Genomic DNA, 15,428 nt, shown 5'->3' with positions numbered 1-15,428 from the left:
TAGCGGAAGTGGCCGCGAGGCTTGCCGGGACTTGTAGTAATTAGAAGCTCCATCCATCGGTTGCCGCCTTCTCGGCCGGCCGCCGCGTCGCGGTTACTAAGGGGTGGAGAAGGTAGTGGCAGGCCCCACGGTGGAGCGGCTCCGAGATTCCCGGGAGGCTCGGAGGCGCGCATCCCGCCCGACCGGGGCGTCGCCCCCGCGGACATCTCGGAGGCGGAAGCGACGCCGGAGGCAGGTGCGGCTGGAAACTTAGTTTGCGTTGAGGGGTTAGAGTCTCCGCCGCTCCACATGTAGTGTTTCTCAAGGATGGGGTAGTAGCTCGTCCTTATCCTTTTTTAGCCTTGTTACTGCACTTGTTTTCTGGTGACTGTCATCTTATTTTCGTGATACAGAGAACTCACAGTCACTGAGTGCCTGTTGCCTACCAGGCGCTGTCTTCAGTCTTAAGTGCCTATATATCCATCCTCATTTAGTCCCCTGACGGAACAGATAGATGAGGAAACTAAGGAAATTAACCAAAGCCAGATAGCATGTATCAGAACCTAGTTTAGCAGCCAGGTGTTTGCGTCATCAAACCCGTGCCATGCTCCCTTTGTTACCACCTGGGGTCCTTGAACTCTTTAATCAATAGAAATTGATAAGAGGCCAGGCAAGGAATTCGGGCAAGATTTTATTAGGACTCCACTTGCAGCAGGCTTCCCTGATAGCTCAGTGGGTAAAGAATCCGCCTGCGTTGCAGGAGACCCCTGTTCGATTCCTGGGTCGGGAATATCCCCTGGAGAAGGGAAAGGCTACCCGCTCCAGTATTCTGGCCTGGAGAATTCCACGGACTGTGTAGTCCATGGGGTCGCAAAGAGTCAGACAGGACTGAGCGACTTTCACTTTCCTCTTGCAGCAGCAGAGAGCAAAGCAAGAAACAGTGTGGGGGGTAGGGTGGGGGTGGTGAGTGAGCTGGTCCCTTAAATGGGGTGAGGGTAGGGAGCCAAATGGGTGAGGTGGGGGAGTGGCTTACTGTGGTCTGCCCACACCCTTTGTGGTGCTGTGTGCAGGGATCATGCACAGTATCCTACTCTTGATCCTGGCACCTCAGAAGAGACAGTTGGATTTTGGCCTTTTTATGTGTTATTGTTCATAATTTGCCCCACCTGTGCATGCATGCAGTTATTTTTAGTCCCTTCTAGTTTATTTGTGTTAATATTTTGCTGTACAAACAGGTGTTTGTCCAGGTACTAGCACTCTAGTAAAGGGTCCCAGGTCCCAGCCTATATCACCTTTGCCTCTCTGCCTTTACAGTTTTAGGATGTAATAATAGTCTATATTTTTATTAAATTTTTTACACAATATTTATTGAGCACCAACCTTACTTGCAGCTGTACTAAGAGATACTAGGGGATCAGAAAAGACATGTTCCCTGAGTTACCATGTAACAGAACCCAATACACTATGAGCTACTACATTGTATCATTTTTTATTTTTTTTAATCCCTAAAAATTCCTGGTGGTTGTTTGGTTGCTAAGTCGTGATCGACTCTTGCGACCCCATGGACTGTAGCCTGCCAGGCTCCTCTGTCCATGGAATTCTCCAGGCAAGAATACTGGAGTAGGTTGCCATTTCCTTCTCAAGGGGATCTTCCTAACCTAAGGATTGAACCCAGGACTCCTGCTTTTTAGGCAGATTCTTACCAACTGAGCTCTAGGGAAGCCCTTGAAATTCCTCATGTAAATGTCCAAATCATTGAACAAATTAAGTACTTACTATGGAAACATTCCCACTCCAGTACTTTTGCCTGGAAAATCCCATGGATGGAGGAGCCTGGTGGGCTGCAGTCCATGGGGTCGCTAGAGTCGGACACGACTGAGCGACTTCACTTTCACTTTTCACTTTATGCATTGGAGAAGGAAATGGCAACCCACTCCAGTGTTCTTGCCTGGAGAATCCCAGGGACGGTCTATGGGGTCGCACAGAGTTGGACACGACTGAAGCGACTTAGCAGCAGTAGCAGCAGCATGGAAACATTACATGCAGTTTCTTCATCTTTGTGAAGCAATCCAGTCAGATGCCTCTGTAGCTTCATGTTTATCTTTTAATAACTTGTGTTTCAAGACCCAGCTCTAATGTCAACCTGCTCTGTGAAACCTTTCCTGATCCTCCTCCTTTCTTTGCAGACAGAATGGAGAACTCCATAGCATTGTGTTCATGGTTCTGTTTGGTTCAGTAAGCACTCAGTTGAGCCTCTTCAGTGGTCCAGACCTTGTATGAGGTGTGGGTGATAAAGATGTGGTTAGGACCCAGGCCTGGCTGTGAGAGGCTCCCAGTCTGAGGCTGGGGTGTGAGGAGTGGGAAACAGATAGGTAAGCAGGCCATTGTAATACAGTGTGGCACAGTGCCTCCATTAAGAGGTGGGGTAAGATGGTAGCACAGATAAAGGTCAACCAAAGGAGGAGGGTATACAGGGAAGCTTTTTGTATGAGTCAGGCAAAGAAGAGGGGCAAAAGTGTGATAGCCCAGAGGGATGGAAAAAAGCAAATGTATGCAGATGAAAGTGAAAGAGGAGAGTGAAAAAGTTGGCTTAACACTCAACATTCAGAAAATGAAGATCATGGCATCTGGTCCCATCACTTCATGGCAAATAGATGGGGAAACAGTGGAAACAGTGGCTGATTTTATTTTTTGGGGCTCCAAAATCACTGCAGATGGTGACTGCAACCATGAAATTAAAAGACACTTACTCCTTGAAGAAAAGTTATGACCAACCTAGATAGCATATTCAAAAGCAGAGACATTACTTTGCCAACAAAGGTCCATCTAGTCAAGGCTATGGTTTTTTCCTGTGGTCATGTATGGATGTGAGCGTTGGACTGTGAAGAAGGCTGAGCACCGAAGAATTGATGCTTTTGAACTGTGGTGTTGGAGAAGACTCTTGAGAGTCCCTTGGACTGCAAGGAGATCCAACCAGTCTATTCTGAAGGCGATCAGCCCTGGGTGTTCTTTGGAAGGAATGATGCTAAAGCTGAAACTCCAGTACTTTGGCCACCTCATGCAAAGATTTGACTCATTGAAAAAGACTCTGATGCTGGGAGGGATTGAGGGTAGGAGGAGAAGGGGATGACAGAGGATGAGATGGCTGGATGGCATCACTGACTCGATGGACATGAGTCTGAGTGAACTCCGGGAGTTGGTGATGGACAGGGAGGCCTGGCGTGCTGCGATTCATGGGGTCGCAAAGAGACATGACTGAGTGACTGAACTGAACTGAACTGAATGTAGATGAGAAGCATTTGTCTGTGTGTGTGTGTGTATTTTGGAGTTGAGAGACACTACCATCAGATTGAGATTAGCTGCTTCACATTTGAGACAGAGACCAGAGGTGGCTGAAACTAGGTCGGCAGCCTCTAAGTCTGGAACTTGGTCTTTGTTTTTTCCATCACACAGGTAAATGCCGTACTTTTCTTAGGGATTACTTCCTAGACAGTGTAACCTGGGGGTTATGTGCTCTTCCTAACATGTTAGTCATAAATCTACACCTTCTCACCTGGTATTCCTCATAGGAAACTGTAGTTTCCAGGATACTTAGTGAATATCTTTTCCCAGATTGTGTCTTTAAGTTTTGTCTTTGCTGCTTTTGTCATGCATAAGTTTATTTTGTGTAAATGGTGGTATAAATGATCCTTTCCTTTCTGATTTGTGATTTTCACTTCCTATTTAAGCTCTCTACCCCCAGGGAAAACAAACCAATCTGATCACATGGACCACAGCTTTGTGTAACTCAATTAAACTATGAGCCATGCCTTGTAGGGCCACCAAGACGGACAGGTCATGGTGGAGAGTTCTGACAAAACGTGATCCACTGGAGAAGGGAATGGCAAACCACTTCAGTATTATTGCTTTGAGAATCCCATGAACAGTGTGAAAAGGCAAAAAGATATAGCACTGAAAGATGAACTCCACAGGTAGGTAGGTGCCCAATATGTTACTGGAGATCAATGGAGAAATAACTCCACAAAGGATAAAGAGATGGAGTCAAAGCGAAAATAACACCCAGTTGTGGATGTGACTGGCAATGGAATTAAAGTCCGATGCTGTAAAGAACAATATTGCCTCGGAACCTGGAATGTTAGGTCCATGAATCAAGGCAAATTGGAAGTGGTCAAACAGGAGATGGCAAGAGTGAGCATTGACATTTTAGGAATCAGCGAACTAAAATGGACTGGAATGGGTGAATTTAACTCAGATGACCATTATATCTACTACTGTGGGCAAGAATCCTTTACAAGAAATGTAGTAGCCATCATAGTCAACAAAAGAGTCCGACATGTGGTACTTGGATACCATCTCAAAAATGACAGAATGATCTCTGTTCGTTTCCAAGGCAAACCATTCAGTATCACAGTGTTCCAAGCCTATGCCCTGACGAGTAATGCTGAAGAAGCTGAAGTTAAATGGTTCTTATGAAGACCTACAAGACCTAGAACTAACACCCCCAAAAGATGTCCTTTTCACTATAGGGGACTGGAATGCAAAAGTAGGAAGTCAAGAAATATCTGGAGTAACAGGCAGATTTGGCCTTGGAGTACAGAATGAAGCAGGGCGAAGGCTAACAGAGTTTTGCCAAGAGAATGCACTCATCATAGCAAACACCCTCTTCCAACAACACAAGAGATGACTCTACACATGAACATCACCAGATGGTCAATACTGAAATTAGATTGATTATATTCTTTGCAACCAAAGATGGAGATGCTCTATACAGTCAGCAAAAACAAGACTGGAAGCTGCTGTGGCTCAGATCATGAACTCCTTATTGCCAAATTCAGACTTAAATTGAAGAAAGGAGGGAAAACCACTAGACCATTCCGGTATGACCTAAATCAAATCCCTTATGATTATACAGTGGAAATGACAAATAGATTCAAGGGATTAGATCTGATAGAGTGCCTGAAGAATTATGGATTTGATCTGATAGAGTGCCTGAAGAATTATGGACAGAAGTTCGTGACATTGTACAGAAGGCAATGATCAAGACCATCTCCAAGAAAAAGAAATGCAAAAAGGCAAAATGGTTGTCTGAGGAGGCCTTACAAATAGCTGAGAAAGGAGAAGTGAAAGGTGAAGGAGAAAAGGAAAGATATACCCATCTGAATGCAGAGTTCCAAGAATAGCAAGAAGAGATAAGAAAGCCTTCCTCAGCGATCAATGCAAAGAAATAGAGGAATATAATAGAATGCGAAACGCTACAGATCTCTTCAAGGAAATTAGAGATACCAAGGAATATTTCATGGAAAGACGGGCACAATAAAGGACAGAAATGGTATGGACCTAACAGAAGCAGAAGATATTAAGAAGAGGTGGCAAGAATACACAGAAGAACTGTACAAAAAAGATGTTTCATGACCCAGGTAACCACGATGGTGTCCTCACTCACCTAGAACCAGAAATCCTGGAATGCAAAGTCAAGTGGGTCTTAGGAAGCATCACTACGAACAAAGTTAGTGGAGGTGATGGAATTCCAGCTGAGGTATTTCAAATCCTAAAAGATGATGCTGTGAAAGTGCTGCACTCAATATGCCAGCAAACTTGGAAAACTGAGCAGTACCACAGGACTAGAAGAGCTCAGGTTTCATTCCAATCCCAAAGAAAGGCAATGCCAAAGAATGCTCAAACTACCACACAATTGCACTCATCTCACACGCTAGTAAAGTAATGCTAAAAATTCTCCAAGCCAGGCTTCAACAGTACGTGAACCATGAACTTCCATATGTTCAAGCTGGATCTAGAAAAGGCAGAGGAACCAGAGATCAAATTGCCAAAATCCATTGGATCATCAAAAAAGCAAGAGTTCCCATAAAACATCTACTTCTGCTTTATTGACTATGCCAAAGTCTTTGACTGTGTGGATCACAACAAATTGTGGAAAATTCTTCAAGAGATGGGAATACCAGACCACCTTACCTGCCTCCTGAGAAATGTGTATGCAAGTCAGGAAGCAACAATTAGAACTGGACATGGAACAACAGACTGGTTCCAAATAGGAAAAGGAGTACGTCAAAGCTGTATATTGTCACTGCTTATTTAACTTATATGCAGAGTACATCATGAGAAATGCTGGACTGGATGAAGCATGAGCTGGAATCAAGATTGCTGGGAGAAATATCAATAATAACCTCAGATATGCAGATGACATCACCTGTATTTATGGCAGAAAGTGAAGAAGAACTAAAGAGCCTCTTGATGAAAGTGAAAGAGGAATTGGCTTAAAACAACATTCAGAAAACGAAGATCATGGCATCTAGTCCCATCACTTCATGGCAAATAGATGGAGAAACAATGGAAACAGTGAGAGATTTTATTTTGGGGGGCTCCAAAATCACTGCAAATGGTGACTGCAGCCATGAAATTAAAAGATACTTGCTCCTTGGAAGAAACGTTATGACCAACCTAGACAGCATATTAAAAAACAGAGACATCACTTTGCCAACAAAGGTCTGTCTAGTCAAAGCTATGGTTTTTCCAGTAGTCATGTATGGATGTGAGAGTTGGACTATAAAGAAAGCTGAGCACTGAAGAATTGATGCTTTTGAACTGTGGTGTTGGAGCAGACTCTTGAGAGTCCCTTGGACTGCAAGGAGATCCAACCAGTCCATTCTGAAGATCAGCCCTGGGATTTCTTTGGAAGGACTGATGTTGAAGCTGAAACTCGAATACTTTGGCCACATGATGTGAAGAACTGACTCATTTATAAAGACCCTGATGCTGGGAAAGACTGAAGGCAGGAGGGGTAGGGGACGACAGGATGAGATGGTTGCTTGGCATCACCAACTCAATGGACATAAGTTGGAGTAAGCTCCGGGGGTTGGTAACGGACAGGGAAGTGTGGCGTGCTGCCATCCGTGGGATTGCAAAGAGTCGGACATGACTGAGCAACCAAACTGAACTGAGCCCCACCTCATTGTCATAAAATTATTTTCTTCTTACACCTTCCTGTCTATGTCTCTGTTTTCTTTTCTGTCTATTTCTGGAATCTTGAGTCCTGTGGCATTTTTCTAGGCCCCAGGTGAGACACATTTTGGAACAAAGTGTCACAGAAGGATATAATTAATGAGAAAGTTAAAGAGATCTAAATGACAGACTAAAAAGAAGTGCAATGTCTATTTTATAGGTGAAGAAACCGGAGAAGAAACAGAATAAAAAAGAAGTCAAGAGGTCTCTTCCAAGATCAAAGATCAAGTAAGTACTATGCAGAACCAAAGTCATCATATTCTGTAAGTTATTGAAATTTTCTCCAACAGTCATCTCTGACCTTTCCCAGGTAACTGTGTACTCATTCACTCATTCATTTACCCATCTAGCAGATTGTGGTTAGTCCCAAGAGGGATTTCCTGAAAGACAGATTGAATCCATGACTGTGTTTCCCCATCCAGTCATCCATTCATCCCTTCATCTTCCTGACACATTTTTAATGAGTCTAGGCTCTATGCTAGGCTCTGGGATAATATAGGTAAATAGGTATTATAGGCCCCATAGCAGGTAGAAAGTTGGTAAGGGGATAAAAATTATAACAAAGTGATAAATATTATACCAGGAGAAGTAGGGGGTATCGCAGAAATACATGGAAAGGATCTCCAACCTTTTTCAGGGTGGCAGGGGTCAGGAAATTCACAGTGCCCTGTGTTGAACCAGAGGAGATAACAAGATCACTCATTCATTCCATGCTGCTGCTGCTGCTGAGTCACTTCAGTCGTGTCCAACTCTGTGCGACCCCAGAGACGGCAGCCCACCAGGCTCCCCGTCCCTGGGATTCTCCAGGCAAGAACACTGGAGTGGGTTGCCATTTGCTTCTTCGATGCATGGAAGTGAAAAGTGAAAGTGAAGTTGCTCAGTCATGTCCGACTCCTAGCGACCCTATGGACTGCAGCCTACCAGTCTCCTCCGTCCATGGGATTTTCCAGGCAAGAGTACTAGAGTGGGTTGCCATTGCCTTCTCCCATTCATTCTATAGGCGGAGTCTATTATGTGCCAGGTGTTAGATGCTGGGAGTGAAGAGATGAGCATCATAGATGCTGTCCTTCCTCAGAGCCTAATTAGGGAGATTACAAATATGTATTAAAAAAACTCTGGGCCTTGGGAGGACCACTGTATCCTTCATTTGACTCACACTTGTTTACTGAGTGTTTCCTGTGAGCTTTCCAAAAGTAGAAGAGAGACAGTGAATTGGACCTGTTTTGAGACTTTCAGGTTCAGAGACCATTGAAAGAGTCCCTTTATGACTGTTAGTAATCTCACGAGGTAGAAGGGGTTCCAACCACAAAAGATGTACAGAAGAAACACGCCAGAGTTTAGCTAAAGCAGCAGTTATTTACCTTTGGAAGTTTCAGTGAAGGTTTTATGGAAGGGATGGCATCTGGATTGAGTCTAGAAAGAAGCTTTTTTTTTTTCTCTATTACCTCATTTAATTCTTAGAACAGTTCTCTGAGGCACAGGTTTAATCCTCATTTGTATTTGAGAAATCTGAGGCACAAAGAGGTAAAGTGATTTGCCCAGGGTCACTCCGCTCAGTGGTAGAAACTAGCCTCAAACTTAAGTCCCTGTCTGTAAAATTGTTGCCTCTTCCTGTTTCACCCATCTCCTTGTCATATGTTTCTCTTCTGGGAAACATTTTCTGAGGACACCTGATCCCAGCTCTCTACTCTGCTCCTCCCATGGACTGAATCTTCCCAGACCCTCCATCTTAGGGTCCTACCTTCTTGCCAGGGTCTCCTTTCCCCTGGCCAGGGGCTTAAAGGTTCCTAAACCTCTGCTACCCCAAATTGTCTAAAGCTATCCCAAAGCAGGTTTAGGAATTACTGCTGCTACTGCTGCTAAGTCGCTTCAGTCGTGTCTGACTCTGTGTGACCCCATAGATGGCAGGCCCCCAGGCTCCGCCATCCCTGGGATTCTCCAGGCAAGAATACTGGAGTGGGTTGCCATTTCCTTCTCCAGTGCATTAAAGTGAAAAGTGAAAGTGAAGTCGCTCAGTCATGTCCGACTCTTAGCGACCCCACGGACTGCACCCTACCAGGCTCCTGCGTCCATGGGATTCTCCAGGCAAGAGTACTGGAGTGGGTTGCCATTGCCTTCTTCTAGGAATTACTGGATCCCTTTAATGAAAAATCTCAGTCTCTAAGAGCTCAGGGTTTAAAGAATTTAGATGTTCGATTAGAAGTTTCTTTTCCTAAAGGAAGTGGCATTGGAGCCTAATCTTAAAGCATGAGATCAGCGAGATGAACAAGATGGAAGAGCTGTTTTGGGCCAAAGGAACACTAAGAACAAAGGCATGGACCTGTAGGGCCTCAGAGAAAGGGTGTGTGTTGGGGGTGGTCCTGGTGTGCTCATAGGCTGTGCTGGGGTGAGAGCAGCCCTGCCCCTCCTCACTCCTTACTTCCTTGTTTTCCGTGCTTGGCTCTCAGGGTCATGGCCTCTGCAGAACTCTATAAGCTGGATGATGGGAAGCCTCACCTGAGCAACTGCTTTCCAGCTAAAAACCTGCTTCGGACACCAGAGGAAGGTCAGGTGACTTCTCAAATCAGAACCTTTGCCTCACACTCAGCACCTGCTTCAGAATGTCTCTAACACCCATGTCTTCCTCTTCAACCCATTCACTAATGTTTCCTGCCCCATCCTATCACTTCCCTTCTAATCCATCTTCCCCCCAGCAGCCTCAGGGAGTCTAATTTTTTTTATCCTATTTATGTGTGTATTTGGGCTTACCAGGTAGCTCAAATGGTAAAGAATCTGCCTGCAATGCGGGAGACCTGGCTTTGATCCCTGGGTTGGGAAGATCCCCTGGAGAAGGGCATGGTAACCCACTCCAGTATTCTTGCCTGGAGAATTCCATGGACAGAGGAGCCTGGCGGGCTACAGTCCATGGGCTTGCAAAGAGTCTGACATGACTGAGTAACTAACACTTTCACTTTTGTGTATCTGTTTAAAATGTCTTATTTTTATACAATTTTTCAAGATTACTTTTCGTTTACAGTTATTACAAGATGTTGGCTATATTCCCCATGTACAGTACATCCTTGAGCCTAACTTATGCCCAGGAGTTTGTACCTCCCACCCCTACATGGCCCCTCCATCCCTCTTCTGCGCTTGGAACCACTAGTTTGTTCTCTGTGTCTGTGAGTCTGCTTCTTCAATTTTTTTATTCACTAGTTTGTTGTATTCTTTAGATTCTACCTATAAGCAATATCTTATATGGGCAGTTTTTCTCTTTCTCTGTCTGACGTATTTCAGTTAGTATAATGCCCTCAAGGTCCATCCATGTTGTTGCAAATGGCAAAATTTCTTTTTAATGGTTAAGTAGTACCCCATTGTATATACGTCCCACAGATTTTATCTGTTCATCTGTTGATGGACGCTTAGGTCGTTTCCTTGTCTTGGCTGCTGCAAATAATGCTGCTTTGAACACTGGGGTATGTTTTTGAATTAGTAACTTTGGTTTTTAAAAATTATTTGTTTATTTTTGGCTGTGCAGGGTCTTTGCTGCTGCTCGGACTTTTCTCTAGTTGCAGGGCGTAGCGGCTGCTCTTTGTTGTAGTGTGTGAGCTTCTCATTGCAGCAGCTTCTCCTGTTATGGAGCGTGAGTTCTAGGGCATGTGGGCTTCAGTAGCTGCAGTGCATGGGCTCAGTAGCTGTGGTTCCCAGGCTCTAGAACACAGACTCAGTAGTTACTGTGCACGGGCTTAGGTGCTCCATGGTGTGTGTGATCCTCCCAGACCAGGGATCGAACTGGTGTCTCCTGCACTAGGAGGTAGATTCTTTACCACTGAGCTACTAAGGACGCCCAGCGACTTTGTCTTTTTTGGATATATACCCAGGAGAGGAATTTCTGGATCATATGGTCATGCTATTTTTAATTTTTTGAGGAACCTCCATAATGTTTTCCGCTGTGGCTGCACCAATTTCCATGCCCACTAACAGTGTACAAAGGTTCTCAGGGAACCTTCTCATGTACACCACAGTGTTCTCATCTGTTCAGTGAATTCTCACTGCTGTTCCTTTACCTTTCTACTCTACCCCAGGCCTTGATTTATGCCCTGTTTCATAGTGTTCTATTTTGACATAGCTTTAAAAAAAATTGTTAATTTTTTTAATTGAAGGATAATTGCTTTACAGAATTTTGTTGTTTTCTGTCAAACCTCAACGTGAATCAGCCATAGGTATACATATCCCCTCCCTTTTGAACCTCCCTCCCATTTCCCTCCCCATCCCACCCCTCTAGGTTGGTACAGAGTCCTTGTTTGAGTTTCCTGAGACATACAGCAAATTCTCCTTGGCTATCTATTTTACATATGGTCATGTAAGTTTCCGTGTTACTCTCTCCATACATCTCACCCTCTCCTCCCCTCTCCCCATGTCCATGAGTCTATTCTCTATTCACATAGTTTTTTACCATTTGCCTGGAATGTTCCAGCCCTTATTCCAGTTGTCCAGACTCCTCGCATCCCACAGGCTCAGCTTGTCTCCCACACCTTCCAGTAAGCCGTGTCCAGCTACTCCAGCCGTCAGTGCCCATCCTCTCTTGTGAGCCATCTTCCTTTTTGTGTTTCTTGTTTGATGTATAGTCATATTCTGCCTAGCTCCTAAATAAAGTGGCTTAAACTTGACTCTGCTAAATAGTTTTTCAAGCATTTATCTAATTAAAGACTCCCCTGGGGCAGGGACCCCTCCTAATGCTGAGCAGAGTCCGGCACATGGAACACTGCTGAGAAGTGTGGTTTCACTGGATTGGATTTATTGCTCTGAAAGTGTAGAGCAAGGGAAAAGTACCCCTAGCTTACCCTGGATCAGTGGCTTGCTGGTCACTCTGTACATGGAATAGTGGAAGAACCTACTCCTTCAGCTTGTCCTCCCCACTTCTCTTGAGTGATTTTACTTTTCACATAGGACCTTCTGTGGCCACCTAGTTGTTTAAAACCCTCCTGTGGAGCTGTCAGTAAGAACTCATGATTTCATGCCCACACTCCCTCGCACACACATAGATGGACAGAGAAATAAATACAGCTGTATATATCTTCATGTGTTAGTATACATATGTATATTTCCTGGCCCACGGAGGGCAATAATAACTCAGTTGCAAAGGGATGCTTGGCACCTCAGTGTTGGTTTCTAAATACCATTCTCGAATACAAGAAGCCAGGGCTTCTCAGGCAAAAAGTTGTTTCTAGGGCTGAGTCAGGAAAAAATACACTTTGAGCCAGAAAATAAAGCAGTGCTCAGAAAAATGATGCGGGCAATTTGAAAGGACATAGGTGTCAACCTGAGGGAATGCCCAGAGGGGAAAGCTGGAACAGTATGAGCAGCAAAATAAATAAAGGTAATATTGGGTTGTAATCTGTAGAATAAGTTTTAATATATAGTCATGATCTCATACAATATAATTAAACTCTGATTACATAAATAAGTGGGGGAGAAGAGCAGCTCTTCCTTACAATAGAATTCTGGTTAATAAATGTAGAGGAATGAAGGAAACAGAAAATCACTATCAAAACATCACAATAATAATTTTTACAGGCAAGAAGCTCTACAGTGTTCTTTAGAGAAATAGAACCAGTAGAATATGTGTGTGTATGTCTCTCTGTATGTATATCCTGCATGTTTTGTTTTCATATACATACATGTGTGTATATATGTGGACTAACACACACAGATAAATTATATATTTCAAGGAATTGGTTTATGAAATGTGGAGGCTGGCAAGTCTGAAATCTGTAGGACAGGCAGGCTGAAAACTCAGGTTTTCATGCTCATGCTGCAGTCTTAAGGCAAAATTTCTTCTTCCTTTGGGAAGCCTGTTTTTTGGCTTTTAAGGTCTCTTAAGTGAATGGGTGAGGCCCACACATTATCCATGGATTGTTTCAGGTACTTAAAGTCAACTGGTTGTCAGAAACACCTAGATTAGTATTTGATTAACCAACTGCTTACCATAGCCCAGCCAAGTTGACACATGAAATTAACCATCATAGATGCTAGAATTCATGGGTTAAAGTATGATGAAAAACAGGTTATTTATATAGTCTTGAGCTGTCTTTACTAATTTCAAAGAGACTTCTTAGTAGAGTAACTAAGCTGACACCACCTTGGCTGAGTGATCAAAATTAACATCACCAGTAATAAGACATAATTGGCATCATGTATGCTCTGATATGTTGTGCTGAGGAGGGCACAGCACCACTTCTTGCCAAACTGCAAGGCCTTTAGTCTATATTATGGGGGGGGGGGAATCAAACAAACTCAAATTGAGACACATCTTATAAAGCAATTGACTATTGATTAGTGCTCTTCAAAAGTGTCAGGATCACACAAGAAAAATAGACTGCAGAACTGTCACGGATTAGGGGAGACGAAGGTGATGTGACAGCTAAATGAAATGTGAGATCTTGGATAGGACCCTGGAACAGAAAGAGAACATTAGTGAGAAAACTGATGAAAGTCAAATAAAGGCTGTAGATTAATTACTAATATTATGCCATTGTTAATTTCTTGGCTTCAGCCATTGTATTATGATTATATACGATGTTAACATTAGGGAAACTGGGTGAAGGCTGTACAGGAACTCTGTGTTATTTTTACAGCTTTTCTGGAAGTCTAAAATTATCTCAAAATAAAAATTTACAGGTGGGTGGAAACCTTCCTATGGACAGATACTCTTCCTACTAAAAGCCTACCGCATTAAAACCTAAACTCCTTATTCTGGTCCTCCAGACCTTTCAGATCTGACTCTGCTGACCTCTTCAGCCTCATCTCTTTTCCTTCATGTCCATCTCCCGACACATTCCTTCCTGGGTGTGCTGGCAGTTTTGGCACCAGCTCAGGCTGGAGTGTTCAAGAGTTTGGACTGCTGGGATAGGACAAAGGTGCATGTGCTAGATGAGGGCAGCCCTGGGAAATGAGTGCCCGGGCTGTCGGGCCCCGGGTGGAAATAGGAACTGGCTCACATCAGGCATAGGGCAGAAGCAGCATCCAAGAGCCAGGATTAGCAGCAGTACTCAGGTGAGCCAAGGCAAGCACCTGAGGCTGGGGAGTGGGCTATGTGGCAGGGAAATGGTGGTTAAAGGCACCAAGCTGGTCCCCACAGCTCTGTGCTGTTCTTTGCAATCCCAATCTTTCATGCCTCTGAGTACTTTTTGTGCCCTTTTCTCTGCCCAGGCTACTTGGTTTTTCCCTCTTCACCTGGTCAGCTTTCAACATACAAGACCCAGCTCATCCCCTAGGCTGGTAGCTCCCCACTCTGGGCCTCACAGCACTCTTTATATTTATTGAGCACCTTTGAATCCTCAGTCATATTCTTCTCCATAGCCCCAACTCCTGCCACAAAGTCAGTGCTCAGAAAATGTCTGAATGGATGATTGTGGGTGGGGGCTGTGGCTCAGGGTTCATTCAGCCACACTCAGTGCGGTAAGCTCTGTGTAGGCCTTGGGAACATTGAGATGAATGAATCAGATCCTGTATTCTCATGGAGCTTCCATTCTAGAGGGCAAGACAGGCAATAAACAAGTGAACAATGATAGATATTGAACAATGAAGAGTGAACAATGACCAGTAACTGCCCATAGGAAGGTTTCCCCCCACCTGTAAATTTTCATTTGGGGATTATTTTAGACTTCCAGAAAAGCTGTAAAAATAAAACAGAGTTCCTGTACAGCTTTCATGCAGTTTTCCTAATATTAAATGAATAAATTACTGATGAAGGAGAGAACAGAGTCTAGAATGTTGTCACGATTTTTATTGGATAGGCTTAGTAGTGAACCTCATATTCTCTTTCAGTTCAGTTCAGTTCAGTCACTCAGTCGTGTCCAACTCTTTGCAACCCCATGAATCACAGCACGCCAGGCCTCCCTGTCCATCACCAACTCCCGGAGTTCACTCAGACTCACGTCCATCGAGTCAGTGATGCCATCCAGCCATCTCATCCTCTGTCATCCCCTTCTCCTCCTGCCCCCAATCCCTCCCAGCATCAGAGTCTTTTCCAATGAGTCAACTCTTCACATGAGGTGGCCAAAGGACTGGAGTTTCAGCTTTAGCATCATTCCTTCCAAAGAAACCCCAGGGCTGATCTCCTTCAGAATGGACTGGTTGGATCTCCTTGCAGTCCAAGGGACTCTCAAGAGTCTTCTCCAACACCACAGTTCAAAAGCATCAATTCTTTGGCGCTCAGCCTTCTTCACAGTCCAACGCTCACATCCATACATGACCACAGGAAAAACCATAGCCTTGACTAGATGGACCTTTGTTGGCAAAGTAATGTCTCTGCTTTTGAATATGCTATCTAGGTTGGTCATAACTTTTCTTCCAAGGAGTAAGTGTCTTTTAATTTCATGGCTTCAGTCACCATCTGCAGTGATTTTGGAGCCCAAAAAAATAAAGTCTGCCACTGTTTCCACTGTTTCCCC

The 15,428-nt window shown here is 44.1% G+C and overlaps 1 protein-coding gene across 3 annotated transcripts in view; it reads left to right on the top strand.

The window, feature by feature from the left end:
• The first annotated feature begins 79 nt into the window (after positions 1-79).
• Positions 80-15,428, top strand: part of XRRA1 (X-ray radiation resistance associated 1) — a 67,679-nt gene continuing 52,330 nt past the window's right edge. For 2 of the 3 annotated variants that reach the window (XM_019975732.2, XM_019975731.2), the window contains exons 1-3: positions 80-235; positions 7,157-7,224; positions 9,444-9,541. In XM_019975732.2, the coding sequence (XP_019831291.2) occupies positions 9,448-9,541 (94 nt within the window). In that variant the 5' untranslated portion in view covers positions 80-235; positions 7,157-7,224; positions 9,444-9,447. The remainder of the gene's footprint in view (positions 236-7,156; positions 7,225-9,443; positions 9,542-15,428) is intronic. The other variant, XM_019975733.2, reaches the window with a different exon arrangement.

Source organism: Bos indicus, chromosome 15 (assembly GCF_029378745.1).
Source record: "Bos indicus isolate NIAB-ARS_2022 breed Sahiwal x Tharparkar chromosome 15, NIAB-ARS_B.indTharparkar_mat_pri_1.0, whole genome shotgun sequence".
NCBI lineage: Eukaryota > Metazoa > Chordata > Mammalia > Artiodactyla > Bovidae > Bos > Bos indicus.
This window is presented reverse-complemented; position numbering and strand designations above follow the sequence as displayed.